This window comes from Prunus avium, chromosome 3 (assembly GCF_965620075.1).
Source record: "Prunus avium chromosome 3, drPruAviu1.hap1.1, whole genome shotgun sequence".
Classification (NCBI taxonomy): domain Eukaryota; kingdom Viridiplantae; phylum Streptophyta; class Magnoliopsida; order Rosales; family Rosaceae; genus Prunus; species Prunus avium.
Window position 1 is genome coordinate 36,058,153 of NC_142286.1, and position 21,211 is coordinate 36,079,363.

General features: G+C 37.5%; 2 protein-coding genes across 4 annotated transcripts; one reads left to right on the forward strand and one right to left on the reverse strand.

The window, feature by feature from the left end:
• Positions 1 to 1,382: 1,382 nt before the first annotated feature.
• On the forward strand, positions 1,383 to 8,493 carry LINC1 (little nuclei1). The gene is made up of 8 exons (XM_021960042.2): positions 1,383 to 2,106; positions 3,060 to 3,269; positions 3,767 to 4,020; positions 4,208 to 4,478; positions 4,556 to 4,639; positions 5,101 to 7,214; positions 7,475 to 7,634; positions 7,897 to 8,493. The coding sequence occupies exons 1-8, from the start codon at positions 1,828 to 1,830 to the stop codon at positions 8,140 to 8,142; spliced, it is 3,618 nt and encodes a 1,205-aa protein (XP_021815734.2). The 5' UTR covers positions 1,383 to 1,827; the 3' UTR covers positions 8,143 to 8,493.
• A 917-nt stretch (positions 8,494 to 9,410) lies between these two features.
• Positions 9,411 to 19,637, reverse strand: LOC110760024 (histone acetyltransferase HAC12-like). 3 transcript variants are annotated; one of them, XM_021962205.2, is made up of 17 exons: positions 19,499 to 19,637; positions 18,406 to 18,634; positions 18,194 to 18,296; positions 17,601 to 17,859; positions 17,234 to 17,509; positions 15,039 to 16,546; positions 14,626 to 14,907; positions 14,264 to 14,542; positions 13,645 to 13,773; positions 13,298 to 13,498; positions 13,053 to 13,195; positions 12,569 to 12,872; positions 11,932 to 12,071; positions 11,308 to 11,386; positions 10,718 to 11,107; positions 10,184 to 10,493; positions 9,411 to 10,096 (listed from the first exon to the last, which is right to left on the reverse strand). In XM_021962205.2, the coding sequence occupies exons 2-16, from the start codon at positions 18,621 to 18,623 to the stop codon at positions 10,263 to 10,265; spliced, it is 4,542 nt and encodes a 1,513-aa protein (XP_021817897.2). In that variant the 5' UTR covers positions 18,624 to 18,634; positions 19,499 to 19,637; the 3' UTR covers positions 9,411 to 10,096; positions 10,184 to 10,262. The 3 variants fall into 3 exon arrangements, with proteins under 3 accessions (XP_021817897.2, XP_021817901.2, XP_021817893.2); XM_021962209.2 differs by lacking the exon at positions 19,499 to 19,637 and adding an exon at positions 19,219 to 19,492 and having other exon boundaries at positions 15,039 to 16,504; XM_021962201.2 differs by lacking the exon at positions 19,499 to 19,637 and adding an exon at positions 19,219 to 19,492.
• Positions 19,638 to 21,211: the final 1,574 nt, after the last annotated feature.

A 21,211-nucleotide genomic window follows, 5' to 3' on the forward strand; every position in this document is an offset into this window, starting at 1 on the left:
CTAGCCTGGGCAAGCCCATGGGAAAATCCTGCTTGGGCTCAAGCCCGAAGGCGTTGACGTCAGCGAGCGAAAAAAATCCAAAAAAAATTCAAATTTTTTTAAAAAAATACCAAAAAATTATGGATGTTTTCCCTATAAATACATAACAATTTTATTCACTTTCCACACCAAATCCTCATATAAACTCTTCTCCTTCCAATATTTGTAAATTGTAATTTTTTTTTTCTTGCATTTGTAATTTTTTTTTTAATTCCATATTAATTTTTTTCTTGCATAATCATTTTATTTCTTACATTTCTAAATTGTTTATATTTTGTTGCATAATCTTTTTTTTTCTTGCCCTTGCCCTAACCTTTTGGGGTGGAACCAAAAAAGGCAAGGCTGCCACTATTCATGTGAATAGTGGCAGCCTTTGCCTTGCCTTAGCCTTTTGGGGTGGACTTGCTCTAAAGGGTTTGATTTCATATTTGAAGGCTTCAATTCAGTACATGCATGCTTTAAATTTCACATGAAAGCTTTAAATTCCACATGAAAGCTTTAATTTTGGTATGTAAGCTCTCAATTAGGACGCAATATCCTACATTAGCCTATGTTGGCATAATATGAGTTGTTGGACATCTTTGATCTTTAAAAAAATATATATTTCATGAATTCACATGAACTTTTAGACACGTTTTCCTTACGAGCCAATTTTATACAAGTAACTTCGTATTAGCTAGGTGGATGCAACTGTCCACTATAGTTGCTCCAAACATTTCTCATAAGAAATGACATAGTTTAAAAAAAAAAAAATGTAGTCACCAAATGAATGTATTTCTTAAGAAATGAGTGTTCAGATTTAGAATGTCATACAACACAACGTGAAGTGAACACTTAAAGAAAAAAAAAAAAGGGATCCAAACTCAGAATGAATAACATACTATTTTGAAACTTTTATATTTTTTATTTAAAATATTTTACTTTTATAGAGAGTGAGTCGTGACTCGTGATGATGACCAAAAGCCACATGCGACAAAGCAATGCTTATCTTCAAGACCCAATCCCCTTCTTCCCAACTTAACAGCTCCCTAACACCGTGGCATCTCGGTACAAGGTATATTCTCGGAAACATAAGAACATGCCCACTTTACCAAAATACCCCTAACTCTCTACCAATTTATCCATTTCACCCACCCAAACGGACACTACCAACCATGGGCAAATTCGTCATAACAAATAACACAACCGAGCACCCACGTTTGATTCTATAAAGGCTACCAGTTTAAATTCCGAAACTACCCTAGAGGTGGCGCATTGAACCATAGGAAAACGAAGGGTAAAATGATAATTTTGAGAGATGAAATTGCTGGCGGGCCCATAAATAAAAAAAGAAGGAACGTGAGTGATCCGCGCAAAGCACACAAAGGTGGCTCTGGAGAGAGAGAGAGTGTGTGTGTGTGTCTCTGTGTGCTTGAAGACGTTACCGGACTTGAAATCTCCTATTCGTCGGAATTTGGGAATTCCGTTCACGTCCGGACTAGGGATTCTGCTAAAAGACTGAAAGCAGATAGAGAGACACTGGTTACTGAGTAAAAGTTCTTGCTTTTTGTCCGAATTTCGAACTTCAATTCGCCGGAATTTCGGAATTCCGATCGGTTCCAGGGTAGGGTTTTCACTCCTGAACGCTCTTTCGTTGCTTTAATTAGGGTTTTTCTCTGGAGGAAAGTTGGTTCAGTTTCTGAATTTTAGGGGTTTGTCGAATCGCTCACTTGGCTTTGGCGTGCATGTGCTTATGAAGTTGAAGTTACGATCTGTCGTTCTGGGATTATTGTTGTGGAGAGTTTTTTGATGTTTACGCCGCAGCGGTGGTCGGGTTGGTCTCTCACGCCCAAAACTGGGGCTGAGAAGACCGGAACTGGGTCGGGCTCGAACATGAAATCCGGGGCACCGAACTTCAACTCTGGGGATGGTGTCGTTGCGAAGGGGAAAGGTCTCTCCTTGTTTGAACCCAGGACGCCGGCTTCGGGTTCAGTGCTTGAGAATGGTGGGAATATGCAGGTGGAGTCTGGCGAGGGGACCACCGACCGTGAAGAGTTGGCTCAGAGGGTTTCAGAGCTCGAAAATGAGGTTGGTGGAGTGTATTTTGAATCTTGTGATGTTTAGTTCTAATAGTTTCAAGTATGTGGATATTCTTTCGTTAGCTTTTTATTTTTTGGGTAATGGGGAAGGCGTTCAACTTGTGCATAGTATCGGGCAGTGAGAAAGTATTGGAATTTATTCTTTTTCGTGGCATGGGCATTTGTGATTTAGGAGAATTGGTAGGTGAAGTTGTCTTGCATAGAATAAGTAACACAAATATCCTTTTGATTATGCATTTTGATTTCATCTCTATAATTTGATGGCAACCTAAAATTTTAGTCTTTTATCCATCATCTGCAGGAAAAATTCCCAAGTCAACTTCAATAGGGTTTTGCAAAAGTAGTATTAAAATTAACATCTCAGAAGTGCTGCTGTGTCGTTACAGTGCTAGTTAGTATCATTAAAAAATAAACACTACCTCCAAAGTCTCAACGGTTGGGTAGTTTGTATTATTATTATTTCTGTAAATACCAATAGGTTTTAAGATGATTTTGGTGTCGGCAGATGCTAAGCTTAAAAGAGTAAGAAAAGGAGTTTGTTAAAATTTGAGTCAAGGTTTGGTACTATCTGATTAAATCGTAATGGAATAATCTTGATTTGTTTTAAAAATTGAATGTATACTATATTGGGGAAAGCATTGGGAGTACGTTAAGGAGTATAAAGAAATAAGTAAAAACCTGTGTACTACTATTATCATTGTGACAGTAGTCTACTTGTTCATAATCCTCTTTCTTTTTGGTTGCCTTGTGATATCTGAGTGATGTGGATATAGAGTTTGTAGTTGTAAAGTGCTGTAGGCCATTATCCATTCTCTAAGTATAGACTTAACAATAAATTATTTGGATTGGCACAATTTGATAAGCTTCTAGTCCATATTCCTGTTTTAGATAGGCGTTATTGTTAAAAGTTATTTTTGATTGACTAACTGCTGCTGTGTCCAGCTTTTTGAATACCAATACAATATGGGGCTGCTCTTGATTGAGAAAAAGGAGTGGACTTCTAGGCATGAAGAACTCAGGCAGTCATTAACAGAAGCAAAAGATGCTGTCAGAAGAGAACAAGCAGCTCATTTGATTGCAATATCTGAGATTGAAAAGCGTGAGGAGAATTTGAGGAAGGCCTTGGGGGTTGAGAAGCAGTGTGTGCATGATGTAAGATTTATGTGGCTTACTCTCTCTCTCTCTCTCTCTCTCTCTCTCCAGACTATTTAATGGCCAGCTCTCAATTTGTGGAAAGCCTTGTATAACATCCACTTTATTTGTTTGTGTACAATTCTTGGAATTTCTACTTTGCCTTTGTCTGACTATGATCTGGCAAAGTAGAAATTCCTAAAGAATTGTACACAACCAAATAAAGTGGATGTTATCAATAAAGCCTTATTTGTCATTTTCTTTTGTAGTTTAAATGTTCTTGTATATGTATATATGAGTTTCCAAGTGTTCTAGTGTATTCACTCCATTTGGCTTTAAATATATGCGTTTAAACAATTTTCTTTTGTTAGATGAAAACCAGCCTTTTAATTCTCTATATTTTGAATTTGATAAATTTTAAAGCTTTTAGTTTGATGGTTATTGTTGGCAATCTATGTTATTAACTTGAAAGCTGATTGTGGTTGAATTTGCTAATATGTGGTACATTTCTTATGCAGCTAGAGAAAGCTTTGCATGAGATTCGTTCAGAAAATGCAGAAATTAAGTTTACTGCTGATTCAAAGTTGGCTGAGGCAAATGCTTTGGTTGCTAGCATAGAAGAGAAATCATTGGAGCTAGAGGCAAAGTCGCGTGCTGCCGATGCCAAGCTAGCTGAGGTGAGCCGGAAAAGTTCAGAGTTTGAGAGGAAATCAAAAGACTTGGAGGCTCGAGAAATTGCACTTCGAAGAGATCGGTTATCCTTCAATTCAGAGTATGATGAAGCCCCTTGATATTTTCCTTTTGTTGTTGTCTAATATGTTTGCTTTGTCAATGCATCCTCTTTTCTTCCCTTTTCGGGAGGGGTTGGTGGGAGGGTGGAATCAGTGTGTTTGCAATCTATACATCTTAAATATGAAAGTTGTTTCTTGTTTTAATATAGTTGGTTTGACTTTTCTCAGACAGGAAGCACATGAGAATTCTTTGTCTAAGCGGAGGGAGGACTTGCTAGAATGGGAAAGGAAACTGCAAGAGGGAGAAGAGAGGCTAGCAAAGGGTCAAAGAATTCTCAATCAAAGAGAAGAGAGGGCAAATGAGAACGATAGGATTTTTAAGCAGAAAGAGAAGGACCTGGAAGATGCTCAGAAGAAGATCGATGCAACTAATGAGACATTGAAAAGGAAAGAAGATGATATAAGCAGCAGGCTAGCAAATCTGACTTTGAAAGAAAAGGCGAGTAGTGTTTTATGTTGAGCTGTTTTTGGATTTCTCATAATTCATTTGTTTAAGTAAGTTTCTTTTATGTGCAGGAATATGATACTATGAGAATAAACCTAGAGATGAAGGAGAAAGAGTTACTTGCATTGGAAGAAAAGCTCAATGCTAGAGAAAGGGTGAGGCCTATATCACTGTTGATAGAGATAGACACATTGAAAGCAATTTGAACCTTATGCAATGATGCTGTATGGCGTTAAGTTAACTTACAACTAACATCTGGAAACTTGTTAGGGGTATGACTTGGTATGACTTGCCGTGTACAAGTCTATACCAGATGTAGGTTTAATTTGGTCACAAAAGTAGCTGTGTCAATGTATTTGGTATTCAAGAAGGTTTAAAACTCTATTTCTGGGAGGTTTTTTTTGTTTTTTGGGGTGGGGGAGATAAACTTTCTTTTCATTTCTTCTTTACACTCTTCGTTTATTCAATCTGTTTAAAGTCTATTTCCTGTTTGTTTCCCCCTTTGTGGATCCGATCTCCTTATTTTGTTAAAGAATGGCTTGGTATCTAGAGTGAAATCATCATTCTATTATCATTGTCATGCTCCTGAATCTTTTCTTTTTCATGGGACCCACAGGTTGAGCTCCAGAAGATTATTGATGAACACAACGCCATTTTGGATGCAAAGAAATGCGAATTTGAGTTGGAAATTGATCAAAAGAGAAAATCCTTGGATGATGAATTGAGAAACAGGCTGGTTGATGTGGAGAAGAAGGAATCTGAAATCAATCACATGGAGGAGAAAGTTGCAAAACGGGAGCAGGCATTGGAAAAGAAAGGGGAAAAGGTCAGGGAAAAAGAGAAGGACTTTGAATCAAAAATGAAATCCTTGAAGGAAAAGGAGAAGTCCATTAAATCTGAGGAGAAGGACTTGGAAAGCGAGAAGAAACAACTAATTGCTGATAAAGAGGATTTGGTTAGGCTTTTGGCTGAAGTTGAGAAGATTAGGGCTAATAATGAAGAACAGCTACAGAAGATTAGTGAGGAGAAGGATCGACTGAAAGTAAGTGAAGAGGAGAGGTCAGAGTATCACCGGCTGCAGTCAGAGTTAAAACAGGAAATTGAGAAGTACATGCAACAGAAAGAACTGCTTCTGAAGGAAGCTGAAGACTTGAAGCAGCAAAAGGAGCTTTTTGAGAGAGAGTGGGAAGAGCTGGATGACAAAAGAGCTGAGATTGAGAAAGAGCTGAAGAATGTAAATGAACAGAAGGAAGAAGTAGAAAAATGGAAACATGTTGAAGAAGAAAGGTTGAAAAGTGAAAGGGTGGTGGCTCAGGACTACATACAAAGGGAGCAAGATGATCTCAAATTGGCCAAGGAATCATTTGAAGCCCATATGGAGCATGAGAAGTCAGTATTAGCTGAGAAAGCTCAAAGTGAGAGAAGCCAAATGCTTCATGAATTGGAAACACGGAAAAGAGAACTTGAAACTGATATGCAGAATAGGTTGGAGGAGATGGAGAAACCCTTGCGTGAAAGAGAGAAGTCTTTTTCGGAAGAAAGAGAAAGAGAACTAGACAATGTTAATTACTTGAGAGAGGTAGCTAGAAGAGAAATGGAAGAAATTAAAGTTGAAAGACTTAAAATAGAAAAAGAAAGACAAGAAGCTGATGCAAATAAGGAGCATCTTGAAAGGCAACACGTTGAAATAAGAAAAGACATTGATGAACTTCTTGACCTTAGCCAGAAACTGAGAGACCAACGGGAACAATTTATTAAGGAGAGAGAATCCTTTATTTTGTTTATTGAGAAATTCAAGAGTTGCACAAACTGTGGTGAAATGATCTCTGAGTTTGTGCTTTCTAATCTACGACCTTTAGCTGAAATTGAAAACGCAGAGGTCATTCCCCCATCAAGACTGGCTGATGACTATTTGAAGGGAGGTTTCAATGAAAATCTGGCTCAGAGGCAAAATAATGAGATATCTCTTGGTATTGATTCGAGATCTCCAGTTTCTGGTGGTACCATGTCTTGGTTCCGTAAATGCACCTCAAAGATATTTAATCTCTCACCAGGGAAAAAGATTGAGTTTGGCTCTCCTCAAAATTTGGCAAATGAAGCACCATTCTCTGGTGAGCAAAATGTAGAGGCATCCAAAAGAGGATGTGGCATTGAAAATGAGGCTGAACTATCTTTTGGAGTTGCAAGTGATTCTTTTGATGTCCAGAGGGTTCAATCCGACAACAGAATCAGAGAGGTTGAAGCTGTTCAATATCCTTCACCCGATGAACATAGCAACATGAATAGTGAGGCACCTGATCTTCCAGAAGATTCTCAGCCTTCTGATTTGAAGGGTGGTGTCCAAAAGCCAAGTAGGAGAGGAGGCAGGAGAGGCAGGCCTGCAGTTAAGAGAACTCGCTCTGTGAAAGCTGTTGTTAAAGATGCTAAGGCTATACTTGGGGAGGCTTTCGAAACAAATGACAGTGAGTATGCAAATGGGACTGCTGAGGATTCTGTTGATATGCATACTGAAAGCCATGGTGGTTCTAGTCTTGCTGATAAAAGATCAGCTAGAAATGGACGGAAGCGTGGCCGTGCTCAGACATCTCAAATCACTGTGAGTGGTGGGGATGATAGTGAAGGACGTTCTGACAGTGTCATGGGTGCCCAGCGCAAGAAGAGGCGAGAAAAAGTTCTTCCAGCTGAGCAAGCTCCAGGGGAAAGTCGATACAATCTACGGCGACCCAAAACGTAAGTATTTAAATTGTTATATCTTAAGTACCATGTAAAAACATTGGAATGCATTGCAGCTTCTTGAATTGAAATATCATTTGTTTTAGGTTGGAATAAAGCTACCACAATTAAGAATTATTTCTAGAGCACTGTATCAGATAATGGATGTAAAAGTTATTTTTTAGCATCATGAAAGGGATAAAACTTATGATCCTGTTGCCATTCTATGGTGGTCATTCCATGAAACTAACTTGTAAGTTTACACGTTATGTGATCAGTGGAGTTACAGTTGCTGCTGCAAGTGCATCGCGTGACCTTGTCAAAGATAACGAGGAAGAGGTCGATAATGCTAGAGCTACTGAGCACTACTCTAAAGCTGCTCTTGCTACTTCAATAGGAGTTGGTCGCGAGAATGGTGGAAGCACACACTTGGTGCGGGTGAGTGTAGGCATCTTCACTAGCCCATTAAAATTTCACTAGATAGGATGAAGGGGTGTGTGTGTGTGGGTGTGAATGAGGCCTTTCTATTTGTTTTATGGATTAGAATCAATTTCTACTACACAAGTTCAGTATGTCTAAGAAAACATGTTAAGAGCTGACCTGTCCTCACATCACATGTTTTTATATCTTTCAAGAAGTCAAAAGCTGGTTCTTCAAAATATTTTTCTGATGTGTTTTCTCTTTTTTCCTCTGTGCTCAGTGTGGGACTCTTGGAGACACTCAAGATGGTGATGCAGATGCAATAAAAAATATGGAAGAGAATACGGCAGTTAGTGAAGAGGTGAATGGTTCAACAGAAGGGGGTCAAGAGTTTGTTGATGGAGATGAGTACAGGAGTGAATCCCAGAATGGTACTCCCATCGAAGAAGATGATGACGATGAAGAGTCTGAACATCCTGGTGAAGCCTCAATAGGAAAGAAGCTATGGACCTTCTTCACAACATAATAACGAAGACTTGTTTCCAGTAGGGGTGGCTTCAGTTGGAACTTGACTGCATCAACTTCTTTAGCTTTGCTGTTAGCTCTCTAATGTGTAGTAGTATTGTGCATTATCAATTTAAGTGTAGTTAGAACCATGGAAGTATTTGAGGCGGAGGGATAGGGTTTTTGTTTACCCTCACTTTTCTTTTTCTTATTTTTTTTAGGATTCAGGACAATATTGGGCTGTTTCTTATTTTTGTACGACAATGCTAGATATTCTTATGTAGCAGCAGCAGTAGCCAGTGCATATTTTATCACTGGACTGAGCTCCGCCATTTCCACATTGTTTGTATCAAAGTTTGTATCTCTCTCGTTCTGGGCTGATTGTTTTAACTACCTTATCTCTCTCTCTCTCTCTCTCTCTCTCTCTCTCTCTCTCTCTCTCTAACTCAGTGACGATGGTATGATGGTGAAATTCAAAAGCTTGGTTTTGTTCACTCTCATCTATCTGATTACCCAGAGGCATGGCCGCCCAACAGTACGCTTGTGTGATGTACCAATAGCAATCTTCAAATTCATGGTCATCCAAATTGTGAGCTTTGGAGTTTATGACGATTACTTATAGCCATGGCCACCATTAGCTTGAGCTTCTGAATTGAGTTTCCCATGAGCTACCAATTTTCAGAGTCTGAGTATTTCTATGGTGAAAAAATGAGGGGTGGGAATTATGAGCTGGGCAACAAAGTTCACTTGTCGACGACAAGTGAAGTGATGAAGCAATGTGAAATTAAAAAGGGTTGTCTTTTTGAACAAAATAGAAATTAAAATACAATGACTGCATTTAAGTATGGATGTTTCCAATGTGAATTAATAATTTTTTAAATATTAATACTTAATATAAGATGCAATCTCAACCATTAATCTGAAGGCGCGTTAGTGTTTGTCCTAGGAAGAATTTGCTAATAGCATACGTGACATCAGTAGTTGCAACAGAAGCTAACTGGATAACATGCTTCAGACAAGACCCGTGAAGAACGCAAACTTTTTAGGCAATCCATGTGACTAGAGATACAGGTTTTGGGTTTTGTTTTGCTTAAGCTAATTAAGCTAATTAACCGAATATTGAACGAAATAAAGGAATTTCATAATATAAATGTTCCGAGTGGATGTTGCATTTCTGTTTAATACAGTTTTTCTTTGTTTCCTTGATCAACACAAATTTTGGGCCAAGGACAAGGTGGTGTATTGAAAATAAGAAAACCACAGAGGCAATGATGTTGGATGAAACTAGGGTTTCTTCTTTCTGGTACATAACAACACTTCATTCTGCTTCTAGAATACAGAGTTTATTTTCCTTCCTGTTTACTTTCCATAATAATAACAATAAACAACAATCGTTTTACATGCGGAAAATACAGTAATGGTTGAATCACTGGAAGGTCATATCAGAATGTTAAAGAATGAGTTTATACCTCAACTGGATTGCCTCAAACTAGAAATTCTGATTTACCTAATTCTAAACCTGTATTCATCTACTGATGTGCAAGAAAACTACAATACGTAAGGGCTAAAGAATGAGCTTAAGGCATCAAAACTAGACTATCTTATCTAAATATTAAAAGCAAACTTTTTCTAAGCCTATCTTGTTTTGGATCTATACCAGCTTTTTCTGGGTGTAGCTCATGACCAACTTGCAAAATCAGGCCCTCATATCACAACCCTTCTGAAGGTACTAAGTTTGTATGCATGCGGTTGGTAACTGACTGAGATTTACTTGTTTTTATTTGACAAAATCTTTGAGCCCTGCTAAACTAAACCAGAAATTATTCTGCTTCTCAACTTTCTATACACCAGGCTGCTAGTGTTGACAATCCCGTCCTATCTGTACACTTGAGAATATCAACTGGTAGCAACCTTCGCTGTTCACTATCTGACTGATTCTGCCACCGTAGTTCTGCATGCTTCTTCAGATCCCATCCCTTCAAAATCAACACCAAATCAACCGATAAATGAGCGAACATTAGAACAATCATTGTGATGCAGGTGATAAGAATAAAAGGAAATACCTAAAAAGCAGTAGAACCTCTTTCTTCTTTCCTCTTTGCAGAGACAGAGAGGGCGGTGGCTAAGTGCAGAGAATGTAACTCACACGCACCGTCGTATGCCACAATTTGATTCTCTACAGTTTCTCGAATGCAGATTTATCACGTACCATGCCTTCTTACAATATTGACAACCTCCAGTAGCCCGAATAGTGCACTTCGTTGCATGGCAGAGTAGCTTTTTTATTTTGAGGCAGTTTGGGTACGAGCAAGGCTGAATCTTGGTTAAGCAACATTTACGTGCGTGATGTAAAACATCCAGCAGTTCCCTTATCTGCACCACATATATACACTACACTGAGCATCACAAAAACACATGCACCTACACACGCATTCAAACTTTTCTTTGTAACTACTAAGCTACATGAATTATTGTTAATCCCTATCACTAGTAATATTATTATTATGGAAAGAGATGAAAATCATTGTTGTTAATAGAGATATGGACACACACAACATGCAAAGAGGATAGTATGGGGATTTAAAAATATAACTTACCATCAATGGTTTTTGTGGTGAGTCTCGACTCTCTGTCCTACAGCTAACTGTGGTAGAACTTCTAGTCAACTTATGAATGTGACAAGAACTTCCTTTCTCTTGATAGCATGCTGCACAAACACCAAACTCCGGGCAGATCTCACATTCCCAGCTCTGGGCAACCACAGCATCCTTATGGCAAATACTGCATGTGTTCCCAGCAGTCAGCACAGTAGCATTTCGGAGATGATGCAGAATCATTATTGAGGAATACTTCGCCCGGCGAAGTGTGTCAAACTGATAGTGATTTTTCTCACACAAGCTCAAGAAAGCATGCCTGTTCTCAAGCAAACGATTGTTCGAAATAATATCTTCATCCTTAGTATCAGAAAGCACATTCTCCACCATAACCTGAAAAAGGGCAAAAGTCAAAGAGATTAGCAAAGATATGCTACTCTAACTTCTAGGAGAGTAATTATTTGAAGAATTGTTGCTAGGCTGGTTTGTAGTATCTTACATTTGCTACATATTATTAGAACACTAATTGACTGGTTTAGATTTTTACTAGAGGGGCAAAATTACCATACGGGCCTATAAGGTTTGGGATTCACCTGAGAAAGCACATGTTGTTCCATGTTGACTGATATGTGCATGTCCCTCCCATAACTTTTGCGCTCAGCTTCATGGCATCTACAGCATACAAATTAAAGGAACAATAAATACAAATTTAAATAAAAAAATTTCCACTTCAATCAAGTTCTTAAACCCAGAAATACCATACAGAAGGACAACAGATTCTTGGCAAGAAAGACAAACAATGTGCCACACATAATTCACAGGCGAAGAGAAGATTCAATTATTGAGAGGCAAAAAAAAAAGATAGTCAATCAGTTCAACCTATAAAGCTAGTAGAACACTTAAGTACTATGCAAGTATTGTAAAGCTTCAGGGATAACTTGTGCTCCCTTGTTCAACAAACTCAGTTACTGTAACCATTTCTTATTTATTATTATTTGCATTACTTGTTCAACCTATAATGTGGTATTTACTCAAACCACATACGGACACATCTCCATCACTTTCAATTCTCAATGTACTGCACATTGTTGGGAATAAGATATCAATAACATAAGACTACAAGAGGGACCTCAGAACCTCCAGGCACCATAACTATTCTGATTAAAGGAGGGATAAAAAAATTGAAGAGCAGGAAGGACCTCAGAGAAATTTGGTACCTTTCACAGAGGTGAAAATTTTTGCACTGACTGCAAGACCAGCGTCCCTCAGATAAGATTGCTTCATGGCAGTGGGAGCAAACATACTGCATGTCGACAATTATGAAGTCCTCCTTATTTGGTAAAATGGTCTGCCCCAGCTAAAAAGGAAGAGACACCAAAACAAACTGGAGAGTAAGTAGATGTCTAACAGGGGGAAAAAGGGTAAATATTAATAGTATTAATGAAATTGACAATGCTGGTGCAGATGTTTCTTCCTGCCCAAGACCTATTCATTATATCATTGTTAAAAATTACGGCCGCCACTACACTCGCTTCACTAGTGATATTGTGATCAAGGAATGGACATATTACCCAGGCATGCCTCAGCATTTGGTTAACTTGCCCTCATTAAATCCTAGGGAAGTAGGAACTAAAAGTTGAAGGCGAGTATATGAATCAAGCATTAGTTATCTGCTTTATTTGTAACCTTATCTATCAGAATTCGCACACTTGTCACTTTGTATATGTATTTATTAAGGCACCAAGTTTGCTTCATCTATAGTATGCAAAGTGAAGAATTAGAATATTAGAAGGTTGCTTTTAAGCCACCAATTTAGTAGGAAGAATTAGAAAGGGAAAGGTTAAGAATATTTACTTTCTGCATCAGTAGAATATCTTTGGTAGAACCATCAGAAGGACTTGTATGTCCCATGGCTTTTAAAGTTCTCTTTGTTATTGTTTTCTTTGCTTTCTTCTTTGAGTCTGTCATCCTTTCTTTTTCAATGTTCCTGATCACATCCTCAGCAGTGGCAGACCAATAGTCACCATCAAAATACGGCAAACGAGCTGCTGTTACCTTGGAGTTGCATTCCCCAGTAGGGATAAAAAAGCGATCATATAAATTAGTGAAACTGACCACAATTTTTTCATTTGCTGCTTTTTTTATCATTGACTGATACCTGCACAAGTGAACTAGCTAAAATCAGTGAAGGCACAGATGCAGAAATGAATGCACACATGCACAGAGAGACAAACACACAAGATAGGGGAATTGTGTGCACAGAGAGAGAGAGAGAGAGAGAGAGAGAGAGAGAGAGAGAGAGAGAGAGAGAGAGAGAGAGAGAGAGAGAGAGAGAGACCATTGCCGCAGCTTATCAGGCTTGGGTGTTTTCTGCATTTCTGGATGGCAGTATAAAATATAATCTTCTCCCTTCACAGGGGGGCACGCCCATATATAGGAGGTAATAAAACCTCTTTTCTTGCAAAACTCAAGGTAAGCTATCTGAAGACAAAAATTAGTAAAAAGAAAATTTGAGTTACCATTTGTCAATTAGCTGTACCAGTAACATAGGCTTAAATAATGATAGGGAAAAGAAGTAACTACCAATAATTCATGATAAACAAACGTACGAAGAGCTTCTCCATTCACAGTTTTTGTCTCTGGCCTGAAGTACTTAATAGAATCCAGATATGATATATAAACACAACGCTTATTCGGATGACTACATTCTGAGCCGAACTCCTGCACATACATTCCAAAAAGGCATACATCTACCCCTTCAATCCTCTGAAACAAAAGAATAACCTGAATGCAAAAAAAATAAAAATGGTTTCAGGTTAACTATAATAAACAAGCAGTGACACTAAAATAGAAGAGATTCAGAGTGAGAGAGGAGGAAAGTCTATAATAAATCAACAAAGAAATCTATGGATTGTTTAAAATTTTCCCACCTTTGATATGTATGGGAATTCAGCAGGGTAATTCTCGTCATGAAAGAGATCCAAAAACTTTTGCTTCACTTTTAGTGTTTTTTGAACTGATAAAACCACTCTGACAACAAGATCTTCGACTCCTGGAACCTAACAACCCATCAAATCAAACAAAAGCAGTTAGCAGATAGAAGGGATTGTATATCATAAACACATTCCCTGTGAATATAAAAACAGGAATTTCAGATGGGAATTTAATTTAAATTGAGTGTCTTATTAGATTCGAATGTCCTTTTTCTACATTTTCAACATAATAAACCACTGAGACAACAAAATCCTTTGTTTCTGGAACCTAACATCTCATTGAAAGAAACATAATAATAACAAACAAGAAGCTTCAAAGGACTGTAGATTATGAACCATCTCTGTATGAAGACAAGCAGCTTCAAACAAGAAACTTCATAACTGCTAGGCCCATGATTGAATTGATTAGGACATAACTGCTAGGCATTCACCTCAAGACACCCATCTTAGTGGTCACAATATTTTTGTCCAACTCTCAAAACATAAAAAATTCTCTTAAAATGCAAAATAAATTAGATAAACTGAAAGTGCATCCTAAACAGAGTTTTCTTCTTACCTCAAAAAATTCTTTTCCTTCGACCTTTGCTCTCTCTTCTCTCTCTTGCTTGAGGCGCCTAAAGAGTCTTTGTTCTATGTGGTCGCTAAGCATGGTAGTTGGTAGATCTTTTGCACTGAAAACAGCATTTTTTGATAAGTTCTTGAGCTCTCCACATTCTCTCTCTTTTGACAAGCATTTGGGACAGATGCATTCAGCTTTGCCTTCCAAAGCACTTTTATCATTAAAGAGAGCACATATCTGATGTTGCCAGCCATTGCATTTATCACATTGAACCCACTGCAAGTACATAAAAAGCCCCAGGAATTGAGTCACTAATTTCAAGATTTCAGAAATAAAAAGACCAAATGACTTAAACTTACCGATTCTTCAGTTTCTTCATCATTCTTCTTTTTACTGAGTTTTGCCTTGGAAATGTGAATACCACGAAATGAGATATTTCCACCTCGAGACTCCTTATAGCACAACGTACAAACACAATATTGTGTATCATGCTCGTCTAGTGTGCAGTAATAGTTTACACTGCGCTTGATACGGGCACCACAGAATGAGCAATAGATTGGTGTGGGGGCAAAAAAAAGCTTACCCGACGCACACAACTGACACACTTTCTCACTGTTTTCTCTTTCTTCCGTCAAGATACTCTGTTTTAAAATAAAGGCATAAGAATAGTATTGTTCACATTCAATCAATGCAAACCTAGACAAATATAAATTAGTTGAAACTCTTGGAGAAACTTAAAAAAAGCAATAACGGTGAATGGAAAAATTACTACCTGATCAAAGCTCTGCCCAAGATTCGATAAATGTTCCTTGATTTGCTCTTCTGTGAAAATTTCAGTTAAACGGGCACCCTTTGTCTCTGGATTCTGTGGCTTTATCACTTCCTTAAGATCAGAGTCTGGTATTGGCTCTGTTTGGATGAACTCAGTCCTTACTTCCCCCTCTTTAAATTCAACACTAAGCTCTTCCGAGAGCAAAGATAAACTCTTGGACCCCATTCCTCCGGGAACTTCTTTCACATTGTCTATAATTTCACTAGTACTAATACGGTCTAATTGCTCCATCTGTTGACAAATAAATACTCCTCCAGAAGGAAGAGGCACACTTTCGGAATCCAGTTTATTGATATTGTCAGAATCACATTTTCTAACATCACTGATCCCCGTGGAATCTTGTATAGAATTTTTAACCGGTTCTATTTCCACATGCGTTACTTCAGAATTAATAGATACAGGAGATTTTGACTGTTGCTGCAGATATGAAAGTCCTTTAGGAGCACAAGGCTGGACAACTGAAGGGGCCAATAGATGAGAATTCTCATTTATATTCTCCATCTTCGACCTTTTTGACGAAGGCAGCATATCTTCAATATTTCCTGAACTGGGTCCATCTGAAGCATACTCTTGAGCACCATTTGACTGTCCTGGAGGAACCTGAGGCTGCAAATATGAATGAAGGGGTCGTTTTTGGTTATGTTGAGACTTTATCATCTGGGAACAAGATTGCACTACATCCTCAGAATTAATAGATAGAGGAGATTCAGATTGGTGCTGCAGATATGGAAGTCCTTCATGAGCACAATGTTGAATAACTGAAGGAGCCAAAAGATGAGAACTCTCAATTTTATTCTCCATCTTCAACCTTTTTGACGAAGGCGGAATATCTTCAATGTTTCCTGAACTGGGTCCATCTGAAGCGTACTCTTGAGCACCATGTGACTGTTCTGTAGGGACCTGTGGCCGCAAATATGGACGAAGGGGTCGTTTTTGGTTATGTTGAGACTTTATCATCCGGGAACAAGATTGCACTGTATCCTCAGAATTAATAGATAGAGGAGATTCAGATTGGTGCTGCAGATATGAAAGTCCTTCAGGAGCACAATGTTGAACAACTGAAGGGGCCAAAAGATGAAAACTTCCATTTTTGTTCTCCATCTTCAACCTTTTTGACGAAGGAAGAATATCTTCAATGTTTCCTGAACTAGGCCCATCTGAAGCACACTGTTGGGCAGCATGTGACTGTTCTGGAGGAACCCGAGGCTGCAAATATGAAGGATGGGGTCGGTTTTGGTTATGCTGAGACTTCATTATCAAGGAACAAGATTGCACTATATCCTCAAGAGTTGAGATCTCTTTGCTGAAGATACTGCCAGGTAGAATATTGGAGACTTCAGGAACTTCTATTGGAACATGTTGGGGGATCAGCAAGTTAGAAGAGGAAACCGCTGAAAATTCTCCCACTGTAGATGGAAAAACCATGGATTGAGCATTCCCCAAACGACCTTTGAATTCATAGGATTCAATTTCACAAGAAAATTACTTGTCAGAACAGGAAAACAGTATACAGAAATGAGGAGACCCAGAAAGAATCCAATAGAAAACGAGACCATATGTTTGAGTGGATAGACTTGTTATGCTTAAGTATGTTTTCCATTATAATATATTTATTTATAGAAATCTAGATCCTCTAACATAGTTTTAAAAATAGCTCTACATGACTCTATGCAGATTGGTAAACAGATACCTGCTTCAAAAGCACAAATTGAATCAATGAACATACAATTCATCAATCAAGTTGATCAAACATAAGATGGGAGAACTTGGATCCAACTATGTGGTTACAAAATATGAGTACAAGAATGCCACTTCTACCCCAGTCCAGTGAGTAAACTAAGACATCTGAGTCAAGCCATCCAAAATCTGAAATAAGTATGCCATATTTCTTAGTAAAAAAAAAATCAGATACTACATTGTAGCCTATAGCTAAATCTGGTATCAAGAATTTTCTCATTAGGCACGGCAGAAACTATAAAGTAGTCTAATACCAAGAAACTATACATGGTCTGAGGACTTAAAACAAAAAGAAGTTACAAAATAACACATTTTGTCAATCATGCAACTAAAACTCAAGTATGATTCATGACTTCATAAACTGGAAGAGGTTAAACATAATGCGTGCAAAAGCATACCATGGTCAAGATGTTGCTGTTGAACATGACAATCAAATGATATATCAGAACTGTAATTCAGATTTCCTTGAGGAGCGAATGTCCCATCATCAAAACCTCCAATAACAGAGAACTCATTGGCATTGGAATATGCAGTGATTGAGGCTGAAGTGTCCTCAAGAGGAAGAAAAATCTCAGATGCAACCTGTATTAGGCCTGACGAAAAAGACATATCCAATTCATTGGAAGCAATGAATCTATTGGCACATCCATGCTTATAACCATTAAAAGGGGACCCTACAACAGAAATTCATTACTCCATTAGATAAATATGTCTAAACTAACCAATTGTTAAATGGGTTTGTTTTGGAGAGTTAAAATGGCCCACCTTTTATGAGGTTAACGTGATCAGCATTGTTAGCTATGAAAGCATTATGACCAATGGAGTCATATTTACTAGTACCACTTAAGCAGTTAGAAGGTGTTTCTGCAGCACCTGAATCGCAACAACCGTGAGGCAGCCCTGAAGTTGGCATTGGCGTACACAAAGGCAAACCTACTTGTTCATTGGAGTTTGCATCATATAGTTTATGCTGGAGTAAAATTTGCACCCGATGAGACAGTGTCTCCTCATTCACATACTCCTCCTAGAATATATCAAAAAGTTAAAAGTTCAGGATATTTAACATGTGCATTCATAAATTTTCAACTAGAGAAGATATAGCAGAATTATATCCTATAAGGTTCAAGTAACTAGTTTCTTTCCCCCTTAAAGAATTTAAAGCTACTTGGTGAGGTCACAGAATTACCCAAAAACATATTATAAGGACTAATAATTAGGCCTCAAATTTCAAAAGGAATTATCAATTGCATGACTACAAGTGGCTATGAAGTGTTTCCCATTTAACAGGAACAAAATCTAGTTAAATAAACAAACAAACTTCTCTAAATAAATATTCAATGTAATATAGAATAGCAGACCTCTGAAGTAGCCTCCATAAATAGCTGGTTTTCCAGGACACCCACAAAATCAGATGCTAGCTCTCCGAACACATAATTGGTACTTAGAAAGAAGACGTCAGAACTGTGGAAGAATTCCAAAAGTCAGAACAAATATACTAGTAGTGATTAAGATTACACGAGTTTAGTCTAATATATCCACTTACATTGAAATGAAAACTTACGAGACTTACATTTTTTTCCTAACCAAATTACGAATGCTGCTAACTCTAGGACCTTTGCGCCAATCACTCAAGTAGCCTAGTTGGCATTTTATTGATTGACGACGGAAACCATCCCCTCCCAGCAAAAACGGACTTGAATTTAGCACCGGGTAGTTAGATATATGGCCAAAGGTTTGGTCTGAATTGTATCTCTGTACATCCATCTTGCTGATTTTATGAGACTTCATTCATGCTGAAACTGTAAATTACAAGAGTTGAGTACGAAAGGTAAGGAAGAATCAATCATAAGAGTAGATTGTGAAAAAGAGTAATTAAAATAGCTAAATACACAGAATTCATCAAAATAACTTTAAGTAGCTTGATAATCTAAAACAAACAGAATGTTTGAGTGTGCATGAACACTGTGCAAATATTTAAGTTTCACCGCAACTTTTGGCAGACTCTAATTGCTTAGATGATTACATCATTGACAAACTAACATTGTCTGTTCCTCAATAATAGTTCACTGCAATTTTCCATATTACAGTTTGGCAACCAGCTACTGCGTGATTTACTTTACTGCACCAATATTTCTCACGTCCTAAATCATTATTGCTCTGCTTATTTGAAATTATCCTCGTCAGTATTTGCGTGCAAGTAATTGTTATAACACTAATTACTTACTCGTGAACCATCAACGTCCAACAAATTTTTATTCTTCTGAAAACTTATAAAATTAATCCGCTCAAATCCCAAATTTGCAAACACAATCATTACAAAACGAACGATATCCTCGAAAACCCATCAAAGTCCAAAGCATTCTAACAAATTAGGAATCTTTACCTTGCTGAGGTGAGACCTAATAAAACCAATTCCCCCAAACCCCAATCCAAAATTCCGTAATTTGTCGCTCAAATTACTTCAATAAGGGACCGTTAAATCGGTCAAATTGTCAGATTACGCAACCGAATTTCCAGAGAGGCAGATACAAGAATTCAGAATAAACGTCGGCGACGATAATCGACGTTGCCGAATTCGTAAACCCCAAAAACAGCAGAACCAGAAAGAAAAGGGGGAGAGCGAAAAACCCTAAAATTGGAAATAAGGGTTTAAGGAAAGAAACCTGTTTTCTTTGCTTTTCTTTATTGGCGGTTTGAAGTTGAAGTTTGCCTCCTCGACGTTACCATGGGTGGTGGGCCACAAAGCTTTTTTAATGATTTTATAAGTACTGTGAAGTTTTGAAGTACAAAGCAAAGCCAGAGTCTAATAGGAATAGCTACGACTTTTAAACTAAGGTGACTTTCTTTACCACAGAAGGAGACGGGTCAGTATATTACGAAACCACCCTTCCACATATTTTTCAACCCGGAAGCTTACCTGAAATTTATATTTTCTCTTTTCAGAAAATAGAAATAGAACTTGTTAAACTTGAGCCCCAAGTTCCGAATATTAAATAGAGATATAGGCCCAATTTTATATCTCTCTTTTTGGTCATTAGTTACAAAACCCAACAAAATACAACCCAATTAGTTAGGGCTGGATGGAAATGGACCTATTTTTATCTCATGGGCTGAAATAATATCTTAGCATTGATATTCTTTCCAAAATAATGTTGTTTCGCCAACGGGGTTTGGCCCAATGGAGAAGGACATTGGCTTTCAAACCAGTAGTCTCATGTTTAAACCCATCATGACACTTGGTATTGTGTGTTAGAAACCGCCTAATAGTTTAGACTATCGCTTCTATTCAAAAACAAAGAAATTATTGTTTCAAAAGTTTCTTGAGGCACATGTATGTATAAATTAGTGGACACCTAAATTTACATATACTTTTAGCTTAATAACAATGGCAAACAATAGAAACATATATTTTGATATTAGAATTTAGGGTTAATTACAGTTTAGTATCTTGTAGTTACACCCTTAAGACATTAGTACCTATCTTTTCAATTTTTACAATCACATACTCTGATCTTTTAAATTTGTTACAATGTGGTTTCGCTGTTAGGGTTTCTGTCAGATCTTTTCGTTAGATATGGAATTTTAGAAGATCTTACACCCTAGAATTTAACTACCTACCTCAATATGACTCCACGATAATATTTTAATAAGATATGCTTTAAAGTGTAATTGTTATTTACACCCACGACATAGAAAATTTCAAAGTTTTGTATACTAAATGATTTGAGAATACCGTATTCATATATATGTAAACCAATTCTAGACATAATTTATTTCAGCAAACATGGAAAAATTCATGTGGCCCTTCTGAAGCTTCTTCTATCTAATGTTGAAGCCGAGCTTGGCTGTGGATCCATATACCTCGTTTGAGCAAATCATGCAATTTTCTTGCATTTATTCACTCGGTGAGTTATGAACAAACAACATATAATCGTGCAGATCACAGACATTTACAGTTCATTTAACTTATGAACAAAGAGAATGCAATCTATAAGACTGTTGACATGTTTCGTTATAGGGAAGTTAAATACTGCTGAAAGTAGCAATATGATATCAGATAGATTTAAAGAATATAGGAAAGAGGATATCGGCTAATTAATAATCAAAAGTTTGGTGTGACTGTAGAAAAGGTGTCCATTCAAGAATGTTTGATAGATACACTTAGGTGACGAGAAATTTTCTAAACAAAATCATAATCAGACTATTAGTAGTCCATCCATATGCACTTTTAGAAGATCCACTTGCTCTTTGTGGTATAGTTTTTTAGAGATGCTTATTGCTGTCAAACATTGGAGACTTTTTTGCTCATCTCTTAAATCAATTGTTATTTCATATTTTTATGAAAAAATTGAATGGAAGTACTCAATAACTAAGCA

What these genes read in the sequence shown, in the direction of transcription:
- LINC1 (XM_021960042.2), top strand. Translation starts at nt 1,828, where the DNA reads ATGTTTACGCCGCAGCGGTGGTCGGGTTGGTCTCTCACGCCCAAAACT. An exon ending in TTTCAGAGCTCGAAAATGAG is followed by an intron (nt 2,107 to 3,059) that starts GTTGGTGGAGTG and finishes TGCTGTGTCCAG; the next exon opens with CTTTTTGAATACCAATACAA. An exon ending in ATCTGACTTTGAAAGAAAAG is followed by an intron (nt 4,479 to 4,555) that starts GCGAGTAGTGTT and finishes TTTTATGTGCAG; the next exon opens with GAATATGATACTATGAGAAT.
- LOC110760024 (XM_021962205.2), bottom strand. Translation starts at nt 18,623, where the DNA reads ATGAAGTCTCATAAAATCAGCAAGATGGATGTACAGAGATACAATTCA. An exon ending in AATTTGGTTAGGAAAAAAAT is followed by an intron (nt 18,297 to 18,405) that starts GTAAGTCTCGTA and finishes ATTCTTCCACAG; the next exon opens with TTCTGACGTCTTCTTTCTAA. An exon ending in CCTGATAAGCTGCGGCAATG is followed by an intron (nt 12,873 to 13,052) that starts GTCTCTCTCTCT and finishes TCACTTGTGCAG; the next exon opens with GTATCAGTCAATGATAAAAA.